The sequence below is a fragment of the Mustelus asterias genome, chromosome 2 (genome assembly GCF_964213995.1).
Source record: "Mustelus asterias chromosome 2, sMusAst1.hap1.1, whole genome shotgun sequence".
NCBI lineage: Eukaryota > Metazoa > Chordata > Chondrichthyes > Carcharhiniformes > Triakidae > Mustelus > Mustelus asterias.
Window position 1 is genome coordinate 79,438,468 of NC_135802.1, and position 26,993 is coordinate 79,465,460.

At 42.2% G+C, this 26,993-nt stretch overlaps 1 protein-coding gene across 2 annotated transcripts in view; it reads right to left on the minus strand.

Moving 5' to 3' along the window:
• sgce (sarcoglycan, epsilon) overlaps positions 1-23,777 on the minus strand; it is a 55,365-nt gene extending 31,588 nt beyond the window's left edge. Inside the window, exons 1-4 of one of the 2 annotated variants that reach the window (XM_078237675.1) lie at positions 23,651-23,777; positions 20,486-20,590; positions 9,781-9,906; positions 7,364-7,521 (exon numbers count right to left, since the gene is read on the minus strand). In XM_078237675.1, coding sequence (XP_078093801.1) covers positions 7,364-7,521; positions 9,781-9,906; positions 20,486-20,590; positions 23,651-23,687 — 426 coding nt within the window. In that variant the 5' untranslated portion in view covers positions 23,688-23,777. The remainder of the gene's footprint in view (positions 1-7,363; positions 7,522-9,780; positions 9,907-20,485; positions 20,591-23,650) is intronic. The other variant, XM_078237684.1, reaches the window with a different exon arrangement.
• Positions 23,778-26,993: the final 3,216 nt, after the last annotated feature.

Consider the following 26,993-nt stretch of genomic DNA (forward strand, 5'->3'; position numbering starts at 1 on the left):
CAGTGCTAACCACTGTGCTACCGTGCCGCCCTGGAATGTTAATTTAAACCCTCCCAACCACTATAGCAAGTACCCCCCCCCCCCCCCCCCCCAAGGACATCTGTCCTGATCCTGCCCAGGTGTAGCCCATACAGTTTGGACAGATCCCACCTCCCCCAGAACCGATCCCAATGCCTTTGGAATCTGAAACTCTCCCCCTCACACCATCTTTTCAGCCACGTATTCATCTTACGTATTCTGCTGTTTCTACTCTGACTAGCACATGGCACAGATAGTAATCCTGAGATCACTACCTTTGAGGTCCTACTTTTCAGCTTACTTCCTAACTCCCTATATTCTGCTTTTAGGACCTTATCCTCTTTTTACCTATGTTGTTTGTACCAACGTGGACTACGACCACTGGCTGTTTGCCCTCTCCCTTCAGAATGTCCTGCAGCCGCTCCGAGACATCCTTGACCCTAGGTCCAGGGAGCCAACATACCATCCTGGAGTCACAGAATCAGAGAATCCCTACAGTGCAGAAGGAGGCCTATCGGTCCATCGAGCCTGCACCAACAATAATCCCACCCAGGCCCTATCCTCATCACCACACGTATTTACCCCGCTAATCCCCCTGACACTAAGGGACAATTTTATCATGGCCAAGTCACCTAACCCGCACATCTTTGGAATGTGGGAGGAAACCGGAGTACCCGGAGGAAACCCATGCAAACACAGGGAGAACGTGCAAACTCCACACAGTCACCCACGGTGGAAATTAAATCCATGTCCCTGGCACTGTGAAGCAGCAGTGCTAACCACTGTGCCACCATGCGGCCACAGAAACACTTATCTAATCCCCTTACAATTGAACCCCCTATAACTATTGCATTCCCACACTTTTTACTCCTCCCCTCTGCAGCAGAACCAACCATGGTGCAACGGATTTGGCTGTTGCTGTTTTCCCCTGAAAGGTCATTCCCCTCAACAGTATCCAAAATGGTATATCTGTTTTGCAGGGGAATGGCCACAGGAGATTCCTGCACTACCTGCCTATCTCTCTTGCTCTGTCTGGTGGTCACCCATTCCCTTCCTGCCTGTGGAGTCTGAGCCTGTGGTGTGACCACCTCTCTATACTTGCTTTCCACAATACTCTCTGACTCGCAGATGCTCCACAGTGTCTCCAGCCGCCGCTCCAGCTCTGAAACTCGAGCTTCCAGGAGCTGTAGCTGGAACTATGCCATTATGATGAAGTTTAAGCAATATTTTGAAATTTCCTTCCCCAAATATCTGAGAAAGATAATGTTATACAATGTATTTCAATTATCTGCACAGTTACTACAAATAAATCCAATTGGTTAAATTACAGAATTCTAGCCAGGGAAGAGTTAGAGATGGATGACGTAAATGTAAATAAGGGATGATAATCTGAAGCAAACATAAATAACATTCTCAGAATCAGGGAAAAGGGAAGTAGCACAATCAACAATGTTGTGGGATAAGAATTCATGGAGATGGTCTGAGCAGGATAAGATCAATTATTTCAGCCTGCCTTACTGAATTAACTCCCCTTATCTCAACTACAGCTTCCTTCCTTGAATTCACCCATTTACATTTCAATATTTTTGATATCGTCTGACAGTTGAACAGATTCCTTTCTTTTTAGCGCCAACTCACTTTCATTCGACATGTCCCTAGATTCTCCATTCCTCAACCAGGACAGTCCCAAATGCTACACTTCTGCAAACAGTGGTCCAACTGGTCCTCAGTCATCTCCACCCAGATCAGTGTGTTCACATATTGAACAACCTTTCTTTTAAATCCACACAGTCCCTCAAAACAAAAGGTGTCGCTATAGCAACCTACGCTGGTTAAGCAGTGCCTCTATTTTTGTAGGATACGTTGAACATTCTTTGCTCCAGTGGTGGTTAGGCCCTCTCCTTTACCAGTTTTGCTGTTACATTAATGATGGAGTCAGTTTCAGCTCTTTATCATCCACTAGCCTACCCACCCTTCTATCAAGGCCCTTAACTTCCCAATTAAATGACAATCAAGGGTCCAAATCCACCTCCACTGCCATAAACGCAGGGCAGTGGCAGGCAAGTCAGAGCACAAAGGTAGTTTACAAAACTGTTTTTTTTTAAAAGGCAGGAAAGGAAGAGGGAGGCACATCAATAGGGGGATCCGCTGTGCATAATGGGGCAAGCCCCAAGATGTCACCCACCACTTTGCTCCCTCCCACCTGGCCTCCAAAACTGTCCACCCCACTGTCTCTGTCTCTCTTTCTCTAGGGTACCCGATCCCTTCCTGCCCTGAAAGCCTGCGACTTGCTTCACTCCAGGCACTACGGACGATCTCTGTGGGCCTGTTTGTGGTCCCAGCAGCACCCACTACTGCTCTGGTGCTGCTGGGACTGCTAGAGTTGTTGGGGTAGAAGTCTGACCCCAGCAAATTATCGCAGCGGGGCACGCTTATTAAATTTTTTTTTTTCTTCTTGTCGGGAGGTGGGGTGGAATGGGGGGCAGGTGAGCAGAACCCAACCCCACCCCATAATGGCCAGTCCCACAGCACAACATCAAGCACTCCTTCAAGTGAGCCAGCAATTTACATGCATTTTTCCTCCAATGTTGGATACGACATCTATTGCATACTGTTCAATCTCCTCTCCACCAATAATCTTTTTATAGTTTTTTAATGATCTATGATATTAGATGCCTTTTTAGGCCAAGGCCAAATTATAAACCACGACAGTTAATCTCGTCTGTAAAATGCCAAGATATTTGGGGTGGCACAGTGGTTAGCAATGCTGCCTCACAGCACCTGGGACCTGGGTTCGATTCTCGGCTTGGGTCACTGTCTGTGTGGAGTTTACACATTCTCCCCATGTGCCTGCGTGGGTTTCCTCCCACACTCCAAAGATGTCGATTTAGGTGGATTGGCCATGCTAAATTGCCCCTTACCGTCAGGGGGACTAGATAGGGCAAATACATGGGGATAGGGCCTAGGTGGGATTGTGGTCGGTGCAGACTCGATGGGCCAAATGACCTCCTTCTGCACTGTAGATTCTATTTTAAAAATCTATAAATGATTGCTAAATAATGTAGTTAAGCAAGCTGTGGTAAGGCCAAAAGCATTTGAAAATTCAAATATGGTCTGTCTGACACCTTATACTGAAATAGCAATTAGAGTGTTGAAGTTTAAAGAACAAGTCATTATGTTGAAAAGCAAATTAATGGCCTAACTATCAATGCCTTGGAAAAGTGAATGTGGTTACATATCTTGTAAAATGTTTATGATTTGTTGCACTAGGAATGCTTTGAAATGCTATGCAGAATTGTGACCTTTGGAATCTTTTGCAAGGATTGTTAAGAAGAACAGGGAAACCCTGTGAGCACCTATGGACTGAAATGTAAAGAGATTATGACATCAGACTAAGCCAATGCAGGGGAGATGGGATATCCCAAAAGGATAAACTACCAGTTAAGAGGATAAAAGATGAAGTGCTTCGAGATGTCGGTGCCTACGGACAGAAGAAGAATCAAAGATCATCAGTCAACAAAATACAGAGACAGTGTCACTGCAATTCAGGAGGCAAAGACCGGAGTCGCGTAAGACTCTGCTGCCTACATTAAGTAGCCATAATGTGGAGATGCCGGCGTTAGACTGGGGTAAGCACGATAGAAGTGTTTAACAAAGTCATTACCTTTCCTGCATTTGATCGTCCAATTAGATTCTCCTTTGTGATTGATTAAGGCCATACAGGTAGAGTGTGATTGAGTGCAATAGATTTATTAATCAACACAAGTTAAACTATGTGCTACTAAGTGTAATAAGAAGTCTCACAACACCAGGTTAAAGTCCAACAGGTTTATTTGGTAGCACAAGCCACAAGCTTTCGGACCACTGACCCCCCTTCATCAGGTGAGTGGGAGTTGTGTTCACAAACAGGGCATATATAGACACTCAATTTACAAGATAATGGTTGGAATGCGAGTCTTTACAGGTAATCAAGTCTTAAAGGTACAGACAGAGAGGGTTAAGCACAGATTAAAGAGATGTGTATTATCTCCAGCCAGCTGGTGCTCAGAATGGGGACACTGTGGGGTGGTCTACATCTATGATAACCATCTCCTTTACCCTTCTACCAAATTCCTGAACCCTCTGTGCTTTTCCATTTTGTGGAGATGCCAGCGTTGGACTGGGGTAAACACAGTAAGAGTTTTAACAACACCAGGTGGTCCAACAGGTTTATTTGGTAGCAAATGCCATTAGCTTTCGGAGCGCTGTTCCTTTGTCAGATGGAGTGGATATCTGCTCTCAAACAGGGCATACAGAGACAGATGTCTCTACAAGTTGCTGACAATGGAGTATAGCGTGTCAAAAGTTAAAATAAAGGTGGTAAAAGTTCAAAAGATGCAGGTGAATTTCAGACTTGCATTCTAAAAGATGAACTTGTGTAGTAATAAGAGTAATTAAGAGCAATTTCTGTGAGGGCTTTTTTAGATAAGGGAAGATCAAAAGGAAAAACAGTGCATCAGAGGGAAGTTCACCCTGTGCAAGGAAGCTGTTTTAAGACCGCAGCCCACAGCAGAAAATTATGTCAACTCCCAACAAGCTGTGCCTGGAGAAAGACTGTTTGAGAAGCCAGTCGTCTCTATCCTAAGCCAGGTGCAGCCCCAAAAGATATAGGTGCCTGGGTGTGGTAACTATTTCTGGATCTTACTTCTAGTTTTAAAACCTATTGGATGTTGTTTGGGGAGGTTCAGCTCGAAGGTTAGGAAAATAGAAAGATTTGGAAACGGGTAAATTCAAAGACACCAGCTGGAATTTTCTAGCTGTTCTTGCTGACCAACCTTCCATCCCACCGACGGCGCATCCCCACTGCAGGTTGCCCGGTGACAGGGAGTGCATAGAACAGGAACCCCATTGACAACGGCAAAATGAGAAGATCCCGCCACCGGAAGGCTATCTCTTCAAAACATGCTGCAGGGGGGCTGGAAGATTCTGCCCACACTGTATAACCATTAATGCAGTTAAATGTATTTGCAGTTGACTGACTTGGTGTGTTTTACTGTTTAATAAACATTTATTTTGTTTCAAATCATTACAAAAACGTCTGGGACATCCTTCACTGGTCTTCACATCTTTCATCACATTATACCAAATTGCAAAATGTAGTTAAGAGCCTCTGGGATTTGGAATACTCCAGCATTTAACAGCAGATATGCACTTAACGTGGTGTTAGAACATCAACATTTCTGTTAAAGGTGTTTGAAGATTTTGACTTAATTCTCCTATTAAACCATCCCTTTTTTCCACGTCAATATTTCACAGACCATCCTACATTTTACCCGTGTGTGGACTCGCAGTGTAATCACACCAAGAAACTCTACAAAGTGATGCTGCTGATGCTCCAAAATGTAACTGCACCCTCCAGCATCAACACCCCCGACCCCCCACATCCTACCACCATATCGAGAAAAGTACAACAGCAGGAGCTACATTGAGAAAAATGTGAAAAAGTTGCAATTATTAAGCAATGGAGCCCATTTACTGTATAATTCAGGCTTTGTAACTTGAAAAGAGAACAAGTGGATAGTAAAAACAAAAGAATATTAAATAATGGAAGTGACAGTATGTAATGTGTTCCTGATGATGATCAGCTAGTGATAGTTGAGGAGAAATAGGCATAGCTTCCTCTCTTAACTGTGACCCGACTCTCAGAAGACAGGATAGCAATTTTAATCAAATGATATTATTTGGTTACAGCATCCTCACCTTCAATCAAAAGGTTGAGATCAATTGTACTCTCTAATTAACAACAATAAGCTAAGTTGTCACTGTAGTTTAGCACTGACCGTAAACTGCATTCATGCAGAAGTCACCCTTTGGATGTGAAATGATGTAAAACATGCCAGGCTGTATTTAAAGAGGAGCAGAAAGTTTTCTGTCTGTTCTTATTAATACTTATCCTTTAGCTAATATCAACAAAATGAACTCAACATTGCTATTTCACAATCTTACTATCCACAAAATGGCTGCCAACTTTACCTCCATAAAGGGCAGAATTTTTCCATCTAGGACTAAGGCCGGAATTCTCCGGCCATTCATGCCCCAATGCCGTTGCCAGCAGGAACAGAGAATTTGGTGCTCAGCCAAATCTCGGTTCACTGCAGCGGGACCAGAGAATCCCAGCTGCAAGCAAGGTCAGAGAATCCGGCCTCAATTCCTATCCCAGGGACAGGAATGTGGAGTGTTCCTTATTGCGGAGGCCGGCGGGAAACCAAGCCATATCTTCCAGCTCTGGTCTCATTAGTTATGCAACTGGGTGTTTTGGGCCATCAGGGCAGGTCGGGCCACACGTCATCCATCATCATATCTGGGAGCCATATTGAAAAGGCTCCCACATCTCTGACCCACTTTTGTAGAAAGATGATGGATTTCCTGAAAATGAAAATGGAATTCCAGGAGGATTCTGAAGCTGGAGGGTGGACTTCCTCGATGACACTGAATCTGGAAAATCCACCTGTAGCTGCTCCCCCCATCCACTGCTGTGGTGTTCCTGGGACCAGAGTTGTTGGCAGCCTCCACTCCAAACTCTGGAGGTAGCCCCAGGCATTTTTCAGGCGAGTGCCGATATCTGCATGCCATGTTGTTCTAAACATGTTCTGCACCGGTGAGTTTTCCCGCTGGTGTCACAGAGAATTAAGCGTAGGTACAAAATTCTGGTCGAGCTATCAACTGCATCCCATTAGCGGGAGGCGAATCAGTTTCATGACGACTTCCAGTGGGTTTCCCCATCCAACATGGCGGGCATCAATGGAAGGTACCGTGGGAAATTCACACCGACATGATACCAATTTTTGCATTGCCACCAAATTCTGCCCTACTGCCCGCCACTGAACTTGTCTGCAGGTTTCCTGGCAGCCAAGGGGTACATAGAACAGGAAACCCCATTGACAGTGGCAGAATCTGAAGATCCCACCGCAGGCAGAGATACAAGGGCCTGCAATAAAAATAGAACATTTTATCCCCACTTTCCATTCTAAATTTAATGCAAGGGTCATGAATTTCCAGCTTCTGCTGCCAAACTTTGCTGGAAGGGGAAATGCATTTATGCAGGAAGTCAAATCAATGGAGTGAAGAAATTCCCGGTCACAGAAAAGATTTCAGTACAGTTTTAGTTTTTCCTTAAACCTGAACACAGGCCTACTGCAACTACTAGTTTTCAAAAGAAGTCCAGAAATATTTCTAGATAACCAGATTGCCTCGAATTATAAAGTGGAACATATTGAGTGAGAATAAACACATAATTATTCTTTATTTTGGCCACAATCTAGAAGATTTAGCATAATAATGCATCCCTAATCAGATTTCTTGGTACCTCAATGATTGTTGTTTTTTCAGCATTCTCAACGGTAGGTGATCCGTAAAGTACTCCGTCACTGTATGGAGTTCTTTGAATATATCGCAGCCAGCCAGGTCTGTCTGGGTATCCTTTTAGATTTGTCTTGAATGTAATGGGATCATTTCGAGCATCAGCTGAACCAAAATTAAAGACACTTTAGAAAAATATTTATAAGCAAATGCAGATTTATTTTGATAGTTCTGAATTTGTGCATTTTTAACCCTCAGAGTCACAGAATCAGAATTTTACTGCACAGAAAGAGGTCCTTCGGCCCATTGTGTCTACGCCGGCCAGCAAGCACCTATCTACTTTAATCCCATTTTCCAGCACTTGGTCCATAGCTTGTATGCTATAGTGTTTCAAGTATTCATCTAAATGCTTCTTAAATGTTGTGAGTGTTCCTGCCTCTACCATCCTTTCAGACAGCGGGTTCCAGAATCCCACCACCCTCTGGGTGAAAAAATACTTCCCCAAATCCCCTCTAAATCTCCTGCCCCTGACCTTATTTCCATGTCCCTGGTTATTGACCACTTTACTAAGGGGAACGTTATTTTCCTATCTATCCTATCTATGTCCCTCATCATTTTGTACACCTCTCGATCAGGTCCCCCCTCAGCCTTCACTGCACGAAGGAAAACAACCCCAGCCTAGCCAGCCTCTCTTCATAACTGAAATTAAAGACTTCAAAAGAGACTAGGAACTATTGAACATAAACAGGAATCAGCAAAAAGAATTAAAGCTCCAGAGAAGTCCTTAAAACAACAATATGAATTGACTGACAGCAAACTTGGAGAATAAAACGTTGCAAAAAATTGACAAAATTAAGTTAAGGAGAACTCAATGAGACAATGAAGCATTAGAAGAAAAACCAGCTAGAAAATAAGCACAAGTCCAGTGAAAAATTGAATCAGTAGAAAAAGAGCTTGAAGGAGGAAATCTTGACAATGAGAAATCAACTGAAGAAAACATTGAAGTTGGCAGCAGCATCAGCAATTCAGGCAGAGGAAGAAACTGAGATTACAAGCCAGAACAAAATTGCTGAATTGGTCACACAAATGAAAAAGCAGCAAGCCTCTATGAAAGAGTCCTGTGCATATTTGGAACTGTACATAGTTCCAATAAAAGTGTTAATGTTTGGACACACCTTGGCAAGATCTCATCAGTATTTCCATCAAGAAATGCTTTTGAACCTGTAAACACCAAAGTACCTGGGTACCCGATTGATCTGTTATAGACATAACTGATGTCTCAGTGTAAGCAAGTAGTAATGAACTGCCTGTGCCATGAGACGTAACCATTATTTGTAGTTCCTGTTAATGTCAATCCTGTGGAAGCGTAAATAAATAATATCCTTTTGCTCCTTCATAAGCTCAAAATGAACATGGTTACAGCTCATCACCCACTGGACAGGGGTAAATAAAGTGAAGTTTTAAATCTTGATGATTTTGAAACGTGCAATAGCGACCAGCAGTTGCAATAGTAGCATGGACATTTTAAAAAAACATTTAGATAGATGTAACATTAACCCAAAATGCAAAATCTCAACATTCAAATAATTATAAAAGAAAACAAGAATGGAAAATATCTCGAATATGCAGTAAGGAAACAGAGAGAGGCTGGCTTAAGCACCTGTATTGAAAACAGCAGCAGCAGCACCACCAAACAATGGCTGGAATAAGTATGGATAAGCAGGCATTATCTGTTACATCACAGTATCATCATTAAGCAGTAAATAGTCTAATTAGTGCTTAAGTGTGCTTTAGGCTTTACAAAATCATGACATGGCAGCATTGTGACAACAGTGCCAAGAACATTAATCGATCATATAGATTTTCCTAAATACAGGAACATAGGCCTTAGGATCAGAAGTAGGCCATTCAGCCCTTCGAGCCTGCTCTGCCATTCAATAAGATCATGGTTGATCTGATTAATGTCTCAACTCCACTTTCCTGTCTGCCCCCGTCTATTAAAAATCTATCAAGCTCAGCCTTGAATAACCTCCTTTAATTGTACACTTGTAGAATAATTACTCAAGCTAAGAAAGAGCATGATTTTAATTGTCCTCAAACTGATTGAAAACAAGAAAAGACAAGACTAAACATAATTTGTATACAAATATACAATGCAAACAAAATTTAACAGTCACAAAAAATGAAGCTGCCTGTCCCAAGGTTAGCATCTGCAAAACCTTGATACTCTGCACAACTAAAACCAGTTCCACAACCCCCCGGAAATATTCTCCAGCAAAGAACTTGCAAAACTAACTTGCAACACTGGCAGAAATGTATGCATCAACAATGTGCAAAGCAAACGACACCCATATTAAAAAAAGGTTTAAGTAAGCCTGCTGTGAGCACAGGGTAACTGAGATGGGTCAACAGAGTGTCACTTACCAAGTTTCACCGAGTAGGGAGGAAATTCCCCTTTAAAGTACTCTCTCTCCAAAACATGGACAAAAAGGACTCCAGAAGATGGATAAACATTCCGATCCGAATGGACTCGTGAAAAAATAGAATACACTGAAGAAAAAATGAGGTGGGAGGGGAGCAGACAATAAATTAAAATCAAAGATCCACCTTATATAAACGTAGAAGATTTTACATTCATTTAGAACAGACTGAGCTGATCAACAAGCTGCATTACATAATGAATATAGAGAGGTTTCACATATTTGCCTGTATCCTGTGTTAAGTACTTGATCACCAAAGGAACTCAACTGAAATAATTAAAGTGACATATTAAAACAGTATTTTAAGTTTGAAAAAACAAGTTTATTTATTAGTGTCACAAGTAGGCTTACATTAACACTGTAATGAAGTGACTGTGAAAATCCCCTAGTCGCCACATTCTAGCACCTGTTCAGGTACACTAAGGGAGAATTTAGCATGGCCCATCTACCTAACCAGCGCGTCTTTCGGACTGTGGGAGGAAACAGGAGCACCCGGAGGAAACCCACGCAGACACGGGGAGAACGTGCAAACTCCACAAACTGTGACTCAAGTCAGGAATCGAACCCGGGTCTCTGGCGCTGTGAGGCAGCAGTGCTAACCACTGTGCCACCGTGCTGCCCAATATTATTAATTAAATAGATATCAATTTTAAACTTATGATTTACTTACAATAAATAAAGTCAAAATACTATTAAATATTATTCCATCAATAAATGCCTAGTTTACATCAATATTTTTGTCAACGCAGCTTTAAGTGGAGCAAATCTTTTGTAATTTTATGGGTCATTTTTTACTATTCTTAGGAATCGTTTTCTACAAAACTAGAAAGGATTTTTTTTCTCTGCAGTGTCAGGATGACATATTGGATAGACCTTATTCTTTCCAACTCTAGGATTTGAACAGGCTTGCCGAGAAAGACAGGATTGATAACCAGCGGGTTGGGTCCTAAGTGAACTAAATATATATATAGTATTTAAGACCCAGCTAAAGCATGTTTAAAATTTAGCATAACCCATAACATGTCCACTCAGGTCACTTCTAATACTGCATTAGAGTTCGACACAATATTGGGGAGTCAAAAGAGATTTCTGAAGTTGGATGTTTCCAGATAATAGATGATACCTTACAACCCAAGGTTCAGGATTATAGGGTAAGGATAATGTCAAGGGAGTTCTAAATTTGGGGATTACATTATAGGGTAATGCAGAGGAAGCCCTTACTTGAGGTTGATGTTTCGGCAATTTGTCAAGCAATCTGGAGTTAACCATGGTTAAGAGTAAAGTGGTGGATGTTCAGTAATTGCTAAAGTATGCCAGTCAACAAGAATGATATGTGTAAAACAGTAGGTTGTCATTTTGAACAAGAAAAGCTCAAATAGAAATGAGCAAAATTTAGTGCACTGGCTTTTCAATGGTGGATATATTTTATAATTAATCGATTATGGTTTCAATGAATATAGTGAAACAAATTAGCTCCCGCAGCCTGGTGATTTCCCTGGAAGGGTTTCCCCTCCAGCAACGGGCTTCAAATGTTTTAACATTTTCTTCCTTCACCTGTTGAATGAAGCAGGTCTCCAGCCTTCCTCCGCAATGGCCACCATTCCTGGTGGCATTTCTAAGGTTCCTGAGCTGCCAGATCTCTGGCTGGGTTAGCAACTCTTGGGGCAAGTGGCCATCCCGAGTAGGACAGCAACACCGATGGCAACCACTTGGGGGGTGGGAGTGGGAGGGGTGCAGTCCTGTTGGCTACCTGACCATGCTGGTGACCCACGTTTGCAGCCGTTATCAAGCCGTCCACTCGATCAGCAAAATTCACCCCAACAGAGAAGTAGACATACTTCAATTCCTGTAAAATACCATTCCCACTATGACAGTCATTTAATTTTACCACTCCTGGTTTTAAAAGATAACATTATAGGAGTGGGCTGTTTTAGAAAGCAAAAAGTAGACATTGGAATGTTGCTCAGAGACAAGAACCTTAATCTTTGCTGATTACTGTAGCCCAGATATAGAGATGAACAGGTGGCATTTTCAGTTTAAATTTGCATTCACAAATCCCATGAGTTTTAACTTGAAAGTCTAGTTTGACAAGTGTCATTTGTCACTCACTGTATTTTAAAAATAAATCTTTATGACATGTTCATTCTGCAGGGATGGTCTTTCAAATAAAGATTCTGCCAACTCTGCCAGTTACACATTTATAACTTTTATTCTTCAGAACTACAAATTCATGAATTATCTCAATATTTGGTAGAGTAGATAAGCTTTTATATTAAAGGAGGCCACTTGACCCAGGATTTCAGTAAACTAATTGCAAACGTAACTCCTTTTAATTTAACATATTTATAACTACAAGGACTGAGAAATATTTTAACTCTCAGAAAACATTGAACTGATGCAACAAAATCTAACTGAATTGAATCAAATTCACATGGAACAATTATCTCGTGTTAGGTCAGAATTAAAAATAAATTAAAAACGCAACACAGAGGACACTACTTTGTTGATTAATTGTCGGTTAATACTCAGATGAATTTGATGCTCACAAACAGCTGCAACTGCAAAATGTTACAATTAGAGGGATGCATTTATACAGTTGGTTAAACTCTAGGAGCTGGGTGTGAATCATAGCCTGGCTAATGTGATAAAGATCTCCTCTGGCTCTTCATGCTGAAGGTCCCATGTTAGTTGGTCTCGGGCAGTATCAACCCAGTCCCTATTGGACCAGAGCACAAAACTGCCTCTAATTTGGCAATCTCAATCAGAGGTTGCTGCTTTGGAAATGAAAAATGTCACTGGTAAAGGAAAGCTCCTTTAAACTTAGAACAGCATTAGAACAGAGCAAATGGAGTTTTACTCTGTCTCTCACACATTGGGTGGAATTCGCCCAAAAAAATTCTAAGTGCCGAATTCACGTAAAACTGGAGTAAATCTGTTTTTTTTCAGCGGGATTTTCAAAATGAATCTTCCACACTCAGCGCATCACAGAGAGCCCTAACATAAATCATGATAAAAATTAGTGGGTATTCCCGCTGGAGAGGCCAGCAGCATAGTGCCGAGCGGGGCCGCTGTGCATCGCCGATCTGTCAGTGCGGAGATCGGCGCATATGCAGTAGCCCGTAGTGCTGGTCTCATGATCGCTGGCCAGCACAGCAACCTCCTATCACTGCCTCTCCGAACCCTCCCCCCCCCCCACGCCACAATCACTGGCCAGCTCCGACCCTCCACCCCCACCCCTGACCCACCCAGTAGGCTGACCACCCCACCCCACCCCGATGACCAGCCCTGATCAGCTTTCCCCCCCGTCACTAATCCCAAATGCACAATGGCAGTGGGACTCCTGACCGAGACCCACCCCATCATTAGGTCTCACCCACTCTGCTCTGCCCCCCCCCCCCCCCCCCCCCACTCCCCCCCCCTCCCGGCATTGCCTGTTAATGGGGAGCTGTTGTAAACCCTGTTGGAATGAAACACTCCTGGCAGTGTGGAGGGGGGGGAAAGAGGCTAGCGGGCCCAGAGACTTCAGTCCCAGGCCCGCTAATCACATTGAAATTTGAATTTAAATATTTAAAGCAGCTCTGCACCGATTTCTGGCACGGAACTGACGATGGCTGAAATCTGGTGGCCGGAGACATGTAGAGGCTGTGGTGCCCAGCGGGAAGCCCGATACATGACCTCCGTTTATGTCTCCTGGCCCGGTGCACTGCTAGAGCAACAAAGCAGGCTGGGAAAATTGTCCCCATTATGTCTGACCTGGAAATAGTTGAGGCTGACACTGAGTGTGCATATCCAGTCACATCAAGATCCTCAACTTGATGAGCACAAAAATCCAAAAGGTATTTTTACATTTATCGAAACCTATCTGGCTGTTTCTCTTTTATCCATAGCAAATATAAACAGAAATATTACAGAAGGAAAAACTTTGGAGATTCACAAAGTCTTAAATGTTTCTAAGCTGCCGACTGCAGTCAAATGTTACAAGAATAGACTACTGCTGGTAGAGTGCATGAACATCAGAATAGCTCGAGACAAAAAAAGGCCAAGGTCCAAACTAGTTCATCTTTTCCCATTCTGGAAGTTGCATGATAATATAATAATGGAGTTACTGACAAACTGTGAGAATCACTTGCCATTAATTAATCTGCATAAGACCCAGACATAAGGTGAGAAAATTGCCAACAGCAGAGAACTTTGGGACATATTGGTTCAAATTCACCTGTTCTGCCCAAGCATCTTACTCTCTCACATCTTGTCTCAAATTACTCATATACTGGATTCAAAAATATTACAGTCCAAAACAAACCTAACTTGCATTTGAATAAAATAACATTGATCATTTTCTAGATAGTCTGCTCCAGATTTACTACTTGATTGTGATGTTTCCAGAGTTTTGAATATACCCTCTTTCACATTCAGGCTCTGTCATTGGGATCTACTACCCTGAACAAAGTGAATCAGCTCATCATGGCCTGCATTATCCTGTCCCCTTTTAATATTCAAAAAGGTAGCAGCCATATCACCTCTTTTCCAGCGAGAAAATGTCCAATTTAAAGCTTAAAGTTTTTTAAAGTTCAAAGTTAAAGTTTATTTTTTAGTGTCACAAGTAGGCTTACATTAAAACTGCAATGAAGTTACTATAAAAATCCCCTTGTTGTCACACTCCAGTGCCTGTTCGGGTACACCGAGAGAGAATTTAGCATGGCCAATGCACCTAACCAGCACGCCTATCCGGCTGTGGGAGGAAACCGGAGCACCCGGAGCAAACCCATGCAGACACGGCGAGAACGTGCAGAATCTGCACAGACAGTGACCCAGGACAGGAATCGAACCCCAATCCTTGGCACTGTGAGGCAGCAGTGCTAACCATTGTGCTGCCTTCATAATTTACTCCTCATAATCCAATCCTTCCATCCCCTCAATCATTCTGGTTGCTCTCTTTGTCCTTTCAATAGCTGCAATATCTATTTTGCAATATCTATGGCAGGTGGAAGTGTATACAGAATTCTCTATACAGTCACACCAATAATTTATTAAGTGGCAAAATTACTTCACTATTTCAACTCAATATTGAACCGTTAATATATCCCAACACATAGTTTGCTTTACTCATTGCCACCTAGCATTGTTTTGATGGCTTCAATTTGTTGTCAATCTTCCATTTTATATATTCAATATTTCCTTTCCAGTTAAGAAATAGACCCTTCCTGGACGTCTGTCCTCAGGTGAAGCACTGGACGTTTCTCTGAAATGCCATCTTGCTTGCACCTGTCAGCCCAATTCACACATATATTCAAATCCTCCTGCAACTTGTTCAGCGCAGCTTTGGAATCTACTATCTTCATTAGTTTTGTATCATCTGTACGTCTTAGCTGTAATGCTTGTGACTCCTTTGAATTATTTGCGAATATAAACATAAAAGATTGCTAAACAGACCCCTGTGGGAGTCCAATGGCAACATCTTCTCAGGCGAAGGACAATTCCTGAACCACAACCCTCTTGGTTCTAGTGGCCAACCTATTGTAAAATATTTACACAATTCCAGTGCCAATCTTTCTAGAGAGACTGCATCAAAGGCCTTACTGAAATCCAAGGATACCACAGGAAAGTAGAGCTGAGCTTTTTATCAGATCAGCCACGAGCTTGTTGAATGGTGAAGCAGACTTGATGGGCCTACTCCTGCTCCTACATTTTATGGTCTGTTACAGTCTGTCCACGTTACCCTAGTCAAACCAGTCAAATTAGGATGACCACCCACCACATCCCCCCCACACCTTCATGAACTCAAATTAGTTTTCTTTAATTATTTCTATCCATATTTTCCATGATCTTGTCTTTAATAAGCGTTTCCACAAATTTACCTACAATGGTCAAACTTACTGATAAGCAATTTCCTCACTTCTGCTACCTTTTTTTAAGAAAGAGAAAGAACATCTCCAGTCCCCAGATATCTCTCCAATATTCAGTGATATCCAAATGATTTGTGCCAGACTTTCTGTAATTCATAAGAGACATAGAATCCTACAGTGCAGAAAGAGGCCATTCGGCCCAACGAGTCTGCACCAACCACAATCCCACCCAGGCCCTATCCACATATCCCTACACATTTATCCACTAACCCCTCTAACCTATGCATCCCAGGACACTAAGGGGCAATTTAGAATGGCAAATCAACCTAGCCCGCACATCTTTGGACTATGGGAGGAAACCGGAGTACCCGGAGGAAACCCACGCGACACAGGGAGAATATGCAAACTCCACACGGACAGAGACCCGAGCCAGGATTCAAACCCAGGTCCCTGGAGCTGTGAAGCAGCAGTGCTAACCACTGTGCTACCATGCCGCCCTTTTCTTTATTTCTTGAAGATCCTCGATTCATCTTAGCTGTCCCAAGATTTATTTAGCTCAAGGTTGCATGGCCTTGTGAGTAATAAAAAGAAGCATTACAACTTACTTCCATAACACCCTCTAGCTCCATTCCAAATCAAAAATTTACCCGTCTCTTCCTCGGCAATGAAAATAGTATGCTTGTAACCTGTGTAACAAAACAACTTGTGTTGTTATGTAATTAAGTTTGAATTTTCAAAGCAGCAAACACGACTGTGCAGTTCAACAAGCAATCACTCATGTTTACATCAGAGAAGGAAGACATATGACTTTGGACAAGTTCTCCGCATCAAATCCAAATAAAGTCTTGCAGAATACCATTAAAGTCTACCCCCTTAATTTATTGTTCTAAAATATATATTTGTGATGGCAATTCAAATATTTCTACAGTTATATGGGCAATCAGAAAGAGTTATGGCAATGTCAGAATCAACTATAGCAATATGTTTGACTCCTAAGAGCTCTCTGAAATGGCCCAGTGAGCCATTTGTACCAAAACTTCTGCAGTCTACAAAAAGGAATGTAACAGAACACACCACCCTTGGCATGCCCTGTCCCACTGACAAGACACATACACCAGAAGTGTTGCACAGTGGTATACAGTCAGGAGGGAGTTGTCCTGAGAGCTCTCTACATTAACTCTGGGCTCCATGAAGTCTCATGGCATCAGGTCAAATATGGGCAAGGAAACCAACCCTCACCCTCCCCACTATCGCCCTCCCCTAATCAATCAGTATTCTTCCATTAACATTTGAAGAGAAATTAACAGAAGGCAATGCAAACATAGTTGTTTAATCTATTCGTGTGTTGTTGGATCAGCAAGGTCAAAACAGCATCATCCACTGATTTATGAGTTTGATAGGCGAACTAGGATCTAAAAGATGTTTTGACACAGTGCGCTCAAAACAATTCATGTCTATCAATGTAAAAGCAACCAGTCAGTAATCATTCAGCTCAGCAGGTAACAATTGATTTCCACCAGCAAGGAACAGTAAAAATTCAGAGAAAAGGAATGCCAATTGAGGAGCAGATTCCTAATTAATTTTTCCACTGATCCAGGCTGCATCATTTCCGTGGATTCACTCACTTGAAATGGTTCTCTACTTGCCAACTGTTGACAGTAATATGAAAAACTTCTCATTCACAAGTGACCTACGGAAGAATCACAAGTTCCTTAAATTCATCATTTTCAAGCCAGCTAAAAAGATCCATTCAATTCATTTCAAAACAAAGAAGAGAATTTTAAAATCATGGTGTTGCCAGAGCTGGAGTTAATGTAGGTCACTGAGCACAGGCTGATGGGTGACCATGATTTTTTGTAAACTCATTCATCGGCTGTGGGTATCACTGGTTAGGCCAGCATTGCCCATTCCTAATTGCCCTTCAGAAGGTGGTAGTGAGCTGCCTTTTTGAACCGCGACAGTCCACGTGGTGTAGGTACAGCCACAGTACTGTTAGAGAGAGTGTGCCTAGATTTTGACCCAGCGACAGTGAAGCAATGATGATATATTTCCAACTCAGGATGAGTGGCTTAGAGGGGAACTTCCATGTAGTGGTGTTCCCAGGCATCATCCTTGTCCTTCAAAGTGGAATTTGCAAAGAAATGTAATGTATTTTGTCATAGAAAGGTACAAAATATTTTCATGTTTCTCAACGTGCTTCACAGCATCTCACACATAAAAATTACTTTTAAGTGCAGAGACTACAGAACATTACGCTCCAAATAATTCCAAGATAAAGAATATTAATACAAGAAAACACAACCCACTCATTCACGACAATGGAGTGGAACCTCCTGAAAGTTGTTGACTGTGATATTATTCCATGGATTTCATGTCACGGTGTGAGAACCCCTAACTAACATTAGGGTATTGGGACAAACAGATGAACCCTCTGGGTTGGCAATGTGGCACCTAATAAAATTTACACGTTTCATTAAGCCAGGGCCACAAGTTATCCAAGCAAGTTTTCACACCAATAATGGGTAATGAAGCTGCGAACAAATTCAACCCTCTTTGGCTCGACCATTGCAATAATAATAACCACCCTCACCATTTCCTAGAAGCCTCTCAATACTATGAGTTATTAAATATGTTGCTACATCCGAGGCATAGGAAGCTCAATTGTTTAATTAATTGTAATTTATCTCCATGTATAATTTTGAGTCACATTTTATGCATCATACTCCTAAGAGTCACCTTTTGCTGCAACTGCAAAACAATCCTGAAAAAATACATGTAAAGTGAACCAGTCAGTTCCCGCTGTTACCATTATGTAGGGACTCCCATCTTTATAAATAATGCATCTGCTAATTTACCATGAACCGCAGCAAGGGAGAAGCAGTATTACTGCGGTAAAAGGATACAGGAATAGGATAATAACATCCCAACTGTCATTCAGATCTTGTTTCGTGATCTGATTTGACGAAGCTTCACCTTTTCCCTCACCAAAAATCCACGCTTTGTTGCATCCAAATCAATGCAATTAAAAACAATAGCCTCAATTTTGCCAGATTAGTTCACAGCACAATGAGCTGTAAGTGCCCAATCGTGCAGGAACGATTAGCAAATATACAACTTTGGCACCGCATTGCTTGTTTTTTTCTAACTTGGAGCATAAACACTAGCCTGTGCGTAAGGGGTTCATTGGTGCATTTCCATGTGATACCATTTATATCTTTCTGTGTACTTAAAAGACCATTTTAAATAGGAGAGCAGTGCTGCTGGCATGGAAATGGCATGAAAACAGGAAGATGAAATGAGGGGCCGATGTAAGTTAAAGGAGCTTTAACAGCAGCACAAGCGCTGTTGAAAGTGTGAAGACAACATGAATTTTGCAGCCCACACTCCCAGCCAGTGAGGCTCCACACTGCTAATGAAGCATCACAAAATCAGCCCTCATATACAAAATTTCTCTTGATTTTCACAGATGTTATGAATGATACAGCACAGGAGATGACAATTTGGTCCATCATTTCTGTGCCAACTCTTCAAAGAAGCTATGTAATTACTCTCTCTCTCTCCTGCTCTTTCTCCAATAGCTCCACATACAATTAATTGCTGAAGGTTGCCCCCTGGAGTTTCATAATGCTGATTGCTCCAAAAGCGTTTGGGTATTATTTAAATCCAGTGAATCATCGTGTGAAAAATACAGCAACTCTTTTTTCTATTTTTTGAATCTTTGTGAAATCTAATCATTAAAATCCATTTGAGGTAAGAACGTCATTTGAAAAAAAAAAGCTCTCTCACTGTTGAAAACAACCTTCAAAATCTGATTTAAGCCACAATTTGTATGCGGTGCCTCAATGTTTTTTAAGGTTGCTTTTACATCACGCCTTTCACATCCTCGGAACGTTCCGAAGCACTTTACAGACAACTAATTACTTGTGAATTACAATCACTGTTTCAATTTAGGGAAACATGGTATAATTTCCACATTGCAAGGACTCACAAGCAACAGAGGCACTGTGCAGTTAATCTGGTTTTGCAGCTGCTGGTTGAGAAAGAACTCCCCTGCGCATTTTCCAAATAGAGCCATAGGATCTTTAATATCCACCTAAGTAAGCACATTGTTCCTCAGTTAAAGGGGCCAAATGGTCTCCTTTTGTGCCATTATGACTCTATGATCTCATCCTAAGGCAGCATTTCTGACCATGCACCATTCACTCAGTATTGCACTTGAGTGTCAGCCAAGATTGGTGTACACAATCTTAGAGTATGGCTTGAACCACAGCCTTGTCCCTCAGAGGTCAGAGTGCTACCACTGTGCCAAGCTGGTATGGCATTATATCAATGACAGTTCAAATTAAAGAAACTGTAATATTTGCACTCTTACCCATTTTAAACTCTATTCCTATGTAACAATTCCCCATTGGAAGGAAGATTATTTTAATCGGAAGTGCTCATGTTCGAGATGTACATGGATAATATATTGGAATGCAGTACCTATCCAATTTTCGGCAGATGTGCACATCATTAAGTGTATTTTTTAAAGATATTACATGATAAAAAAAATGCTCGGCTGGTTCAAGCTGCAATTAGAATTCAATTGGGTTAAGCTGATAAGCATGCTGAGAGGAATCCATGTTATCAAAATGTCAGTATTTTTTAACACTTCACTTCCAAAAATAGTTACTGAGAAACAGGGGAGACGACTTCACAAATATTACAACAAAACTGAAGTGTAAAAATGTTAAAGACGAAATACGTTAGACTGACTCGACAAACCTCCTACCAAGTATATTTTGAGCTTATTACCAAACTCACCCTCCATCACCTCAGCAGTCCTACTCCAGCTAACACGATAACTGGTGATTCCATTATTCTCCCATTTTTTGAATTCAATGCCATCTGCACAGTTTACTAAATAGGCTTTTCAAAACAAAATAAAATTAAAATGCTGTGTCGAGTACTTTTTGCTACAGTTTCAATGAATGGCTATATACATAATAAGAAATTCCGTGCATGAATTAGATATTTTTCCCCATGAATAGGCATCATTTCAGGCCCACATGTTCATGATGAATCTCCCCTGGTGGATCACATTAATTTTATAAGAGTTTCAGGCTTAGGAATTTGCTGTTAGCTGGCAATAAGCCTGAGGCACCCTGAAAAAAATTCTGTTAAATGCATGCCTGGTACAAATTGTAACACCTTTGACTCTAATTTTATTTCAAAATTACACACATTGTTCATAAATTATATTTCATATACAGCTGGAAACCACCTATTTGCCACTGAATCTAGGACATGTGGTCCCAGAAACCAATATTACACTCTGCTGCTATAACTATGTCAGAACAGGAGCGACATCCCATCAGTAACAACCTTAACTTTAAAGTATTTGTACAATGCCAGTAGCATCTGTGCCAGTGTCAGCCACTAGGATGAGGGAGCAGCGTACCAAGGGAAGTATGGCATTGGATAATTTTTATTTTCTCATGGAATGTGAGCATAGTTGGCACTTTCCATCTGCAATTTCCTCATCAAGATCAATAATATCACATCTGATTATTCCAGGCCATGAACATTCAGACCATCAAAGTCTGAAGCATGCTCATGGGCCTCGTGTCACTATACTGTACACCCGAATGTTGCAAGCATACTGTAATCTAGGAGTCCGGGAGCTGAGACCAGTGGAAGTCTGGTCAAAGATACTGTATGTCCTGCAATTTATCCATCACGCTGCAAAGGGAGGGGCAATAGGAGATGGACACAACTATTGCCCCTCCTGCCCCACTACTAGAACCCCACAGAAGTTTATTTGAGGTAGAAACCAATCGTTACAAATTCCCATCCCCTCCCATCTTCTGACTACCTCTTATGTTGGCTGTCGACTGTTCACCCCAGTCCCTCAAGAAATTGGGAGCCAATTCTAAATTACAAGAAACAAAAAGCTCAAGCTATTTACCAGCCAACAAATAAAATCAGTGTGCCACCCCAACATTATTCATGTTATTTTTCTCTGCTTTCCTGTTATGTTTGATTTCATGCATCCTGCAGGTGCATCCTGTTCCATTGACTAGCTCCTCCCAAACTAGAAGCATATATCGGTCAATCATTTTTATTGTTTTGCTAGAAATTTAAATATGCTTTCAAACTTTCTGCTTAACAAATACTGAATGGCTGTGAACATGTTTTTCCATAACTGATAAGTCAAATATTTACTGAACCAGCTGCATATCTACTTTCACATGCCAGACATTTTCTTCCATGCCTGTTGAACACAGTAAGTTCATTGCAGTTAGCACTGTCCTTTTTTACAGAACTATTTGCTAAAGCAGGTTAATGATGCCATAGCAGTCTTTTAGTTTGCTAATTCTTCAAGTAAAAATGTATCAATTACTTGTTAACTGAGAGGGCATAGTTTGATATTGTAAAAAGTATATGAATATTAGCTACTAAGCAATAAGGAAGCTGCAACAAAAATCAACTCCCTGTCCGTTTCATGAACACATTGATATCATATTCACGTCTCTAGATATGACACAAGACATTAAGAATTCATAACTGTTAATTCCAGTTATGCTAAATTATCCATAGTTGTTCTGCCATAAGTGAAAGATCACTTGATCAAGACTATTCCTTAAGTACTGTAAATACAATTAATTTATTACATAAAAAACTCACAAGATACCACTGTACACAACTGTAAATTTACTGAGTAATTTAGGAATTAAACCTTAGTCTTTGATACAAATACTGCGCTCAGCAACAGCAATTTGTACCCTATAATCACACTTTTAACCTTCTGAAACATCCCACGACATTTCACAGGAATATTTTCAAACACAATTTGACATTAAGGTACGTAAGGAGATATTAGGGCTGATGACCAAAAGTTTGGTCAAAGAGGTAGGTTTTAAGGAGTGTTTTAGAGGGGAGAGAGCTAGGGAGGTTGACAGAAATAATTCCAGCATTCAGGGTCTTGGCAGCTGACAGCATGGTCGTCAGTGACAGTGATTAAAAATCAGAGATCCAAATTGGAGGAGTTTATCTAAGAGGGTTGTAGAACTGGGAGAGATTACAGAGATGGCGAGAGGCGAGGCATGGAGGGACTTGAAAACAAGGGTGAGAATTGTGAAAAAAAATTGAGGCGCTGCTTAATGACAGTCAGTGTAGGACAGCGAGCACAAGGATGATGGGTGAACTAACTTGGTGCAAGTTAGGACAAGGGCAACAGAGCTTTGTACGACCTCAAATCTAGAGTTTGTGGTAAACCAGCCAAGAGTGTACTGAAATAATCAAGTCTACAGGTAACAAAAACACAAATGAGGGTTTTAGTAGATGATCTGAAGCAAAGGCAAAGTCTGGTGATTTGACAAAGGGTCATCAGGACGCAAAACATCAGCTCTTTTCTCTCCTTATAGATGCTGCCAGACCTGAGGAGATTTTCCAGCATTTTCTCTTTTGGTTTCAAATTCCAGCATCCGCAGCAATTTGCTTTTATCCAAAGTCTGGTGATGTTACATAGGTGGAAACAGGTAAGGCTAGTGGTGGCATGAATATGTGATCCACAAACCACATTTCTATTTACACTGTTTATATTTATTTTAAAATCAGGTAATGAATTGGGACGGATGATGCTCGGGTTATACAGAGGGGCGAAAAGCTTGCACTGGCATAGTCACTGCCTACCAGAACAAATGCGCAATTTTAGGGTGTAAAATGGTTTATTTTTTTAAAAACCAAGCAGGTTTGAAACAGGATCAGCGGGAAACTAGCGGTTTCCATGCGGTTGCTATGGGGCTTTAGTCAGTGTGATGGGAGGAGAGAGGGTGTAACGGTGACTGAGGAAGCGGGCCCTACATCCACCACACCCATAGCAACAATTCCCAGATGTAGTGGGAGAGCAAGCTGTGCTCCGAAACAAGGCGCTGCCTCTCTCTACACACACACACACAGTTCGCGGGATGGCTGCTGCAGACTCACCGCAGAGCAGAGAGATGCAGGTGGCAAAGCTCCCCATGCTGTCCCGCTCCCGCTCGCGGCTCCGGCGATGGAACGATCCCGGGAATGGAATGTGGCCCGGAGCATCTCCCGCTCGGCATTATGGGAACAGGATAGCCATTGGTCTCCGGGAGGTGGGCGGTGAGGGCTGCAGAGGCAGACAGACAGCAGAGCATTCAACCCAGAGAGAGAGAGAGATGGTGCACTCACACAAAGCGCTGCTGCTGAGAAAGGGAAGAGAGTTTGCAGGGAATGTGGAGAGAGACGGTGTGCACCGAATGCGACTTTAGCATAGCGGGCTGGCTGCTGCAGGAAACGTGTGGAGAAGGAGCTCTGCTTGTGAATCTGAACAGTTCAATGGATGTCAGTAGACGAGTATAGGAGACCAGCTTGACTTAGTCCTCAGAAGCAGTTTTAACCCTCCGGCGTGAGAGAAATTTGAGCTAACTTCAGTATGTCACGACTTCTCTACTATTTATCTATTTAATTAGTGTCACAAGTGGGCTTATGTTAACACAGCAATGAAGTTACTGTGAAAATCCCCTCGTCGCACTCCAGCGCCTGTTCGGAGTTCCACTGAGGGAGAATTTAGCATGGTCAATGCACCTAACCAGCACGTCTTTCGGACTGTGGAGGAATCCGGAGCACCCGGAGGAAACCCACACAGACGTGGGGAGAACATGTAGACTCCGCACGGTGACCCAAGCCGGGAATTGAACCCGGGTAACCCACTTGTGACACTAATTAAATAGTAGAGAAGTCGTGGCGCACTAAAGTTAGCTCAAATTTCTCACGCCGGAGGGTTAAAACTGCTTCTGATGACTAAGTCAAGCTGGTCTCCTATACTTGTGAGACAGCAATGCTAACCACTGTGTGACCATTCTGCCCCACTACTAGGGATCATGAGTTTTGGCTTAACATCTTGACTTTAATGTTATTACGAATAGCTTAATGCGGATTTACTTATTTTTAATAAAAACACATAGAGCGTCTGTTGCCTGTGAATTTAAATGCAGTCATAGTGTAGAATTGGTTTAATTAAAAAGCTGTATTTTGTTTTCCCAAACCAACTTATCTCAGCACATTTTGTTGGATATAGGCTGAAGAGAGGAATAATCGAAAGTTCAACAATGTTGTGAGATTTGATCGAGGCCCCATCTGCCTGCTTGCATGGATGTAAAAGGCCTCATTGGCACTATTGTAGACAAGAACAGGGGAGTTATTTGCAATGGGATCTGAAAGGAATCATGGCAAGTGATCAAATGCTGCCTAAAATTCTATCTCAACCAGTAACCAAGTTGACAATCATCTGCTGTAGGTAGTCCATTCACCCTTTGAGTGAAGAAATTTCTTCGCATCTCAGTCCTAAATGATGGGTCCCTTATCCAAAACTGTTTTAGGTTCCCCAGTCAGGAAAAATGTTTCAATATCCACCCTATTAAGCCCCTTTGTAATCTTGAATGTTTCAATGTGATCAGCTCTCACTCTTCTAAACTCCAGAGAATTTAGATCCAATTTACTCAGCAGTTAATCAGAGACCAACCCACTCATCCCTCTAATGAACCTTCACTGTACTACCTCCAATGGAAGTATATATTTTCTTAAATATGGAGAGAAAATTGCACACACTATTCCAGGTGTGGTCTCACCAAAGCCCTGTACATTTGTAACATGACTACTTTATTCTTGTACTAAATAAAGCCCAGCATATCATTTACCTTCCCAACTGCTTGCTGTATCCCCATGCTAACTTTTTGTGTTCATTGTACAAGTATACCAAAATCTTTCTGAACATCAACATTTACAATTTCACACGCCTTTTAAAACATATTCTGCTCTTCTTAGAATTATAACCTCACACTTCCCCAGTGGATATTTTGCTATGACATTACTAATTAACTCTGCCACATTACACAATATGAGGGAGGGAATTCTCCAATTTGAGATGAAGTGCAGTGCCGGATGGGATTCTGCTCCAGAATCTGCACTTGGAACCTTAGTTACGCACTTAAGTTGATCTTTCTCTACACCTTAGCTATGACTGTAACACTACATTCTGTACCATCTCATTTCCTTCTCTATGAATGGTATGCTTTGTCTGTATAGCACGCAAGAAACAATACTTTTCACTGAATACCAATACGTGTGACAATAATAAAGCAAAATATCAGATGCGTTCCCATCTGAATCTCCTAGTAGACCGGCAGCTAATTCGTCCACCTGCCATCAGCTGGCAGGTTTGAAGGTCCCGGTGCCATTTTTAAAAACTAGTCCAGCACATTCTTATGACTCTCCAACCCAGCTGTCTCCAGCAGACCGTGCAGGATGTCAGCAACTTGGAAGTAAAAGGCTAACAATCTCAATAGGAAGGCTGTACCTGCTTTCAGTACCAAGGCCCTCAAAGCCCTCATTCAGGGAGTTCGAGCCCATTGGCATGTGCTCTACCCCAGGGATGGCTCAGAGAAGCAAATGAACCTCACCTCACCAGCCGGGGAGGCTCTTACCAAGGAGGGCAGCATGGCTGCCACCCGCCACGAAGCGCCATCCAGTGCGGGAAGCGGATGAATGATCACATCCGCTCTACCAGGGTAAGTCCTGCCTCAGCTCCCGCCACTATCAAACTCTAAGTTTGGCATCATTAACTCAAACGGCCGCTCTCTTCATGGATCTCACCATTCAGTCGTGGGGGACACATATCAACACTCATTCAACAAAATCTTCACAACACCACCATCCCAAAAGTCTTGTTGCTCACACTCCATTCTCTGTCCCTTCTGGATAGGGAGCATCACAAACAGGGGACATGCATTTCACCCAAACCTCTGCTCCCTCCCCTTTGAGCAAATCTCATTCTTTTTTCTCCATACAGGCCAGACTTGTATACAACAAGCGAAAGTGAGCCCAGACCAGGGGAGGGACGACAGAGATATTTGTCCTCCGCCAGCTTAATGAGGCTGCAGCAGAGTCCACTGGTGAGGACAGGAATCACTCCAGTGACAATGCAGAGCTTGGCCTCTTGCAATAACCTAATCCAGATCTCAGCCCCATCACTTCACCCAATCCTACAATTCATACTGAATGTAATGTACTCTGATTTAGTTTCAGCTCATCCACTGAAACTCTCCATATGTATTTTTCAGGTACCAGCAGACCACAGCCAACCCTGCAGCTCCCCAAGCCCACTCAGCATGTCTGAGGATGAGGGGGCTCAGGAAGACACATCACAGCACTCACCCACACTCTGCACCAATGCAGAGACACACACCTCAGTGGGGTGTAATTCAAGGTCAGACACGGGGTCACTTTCGAGGGAATACTTCATCTA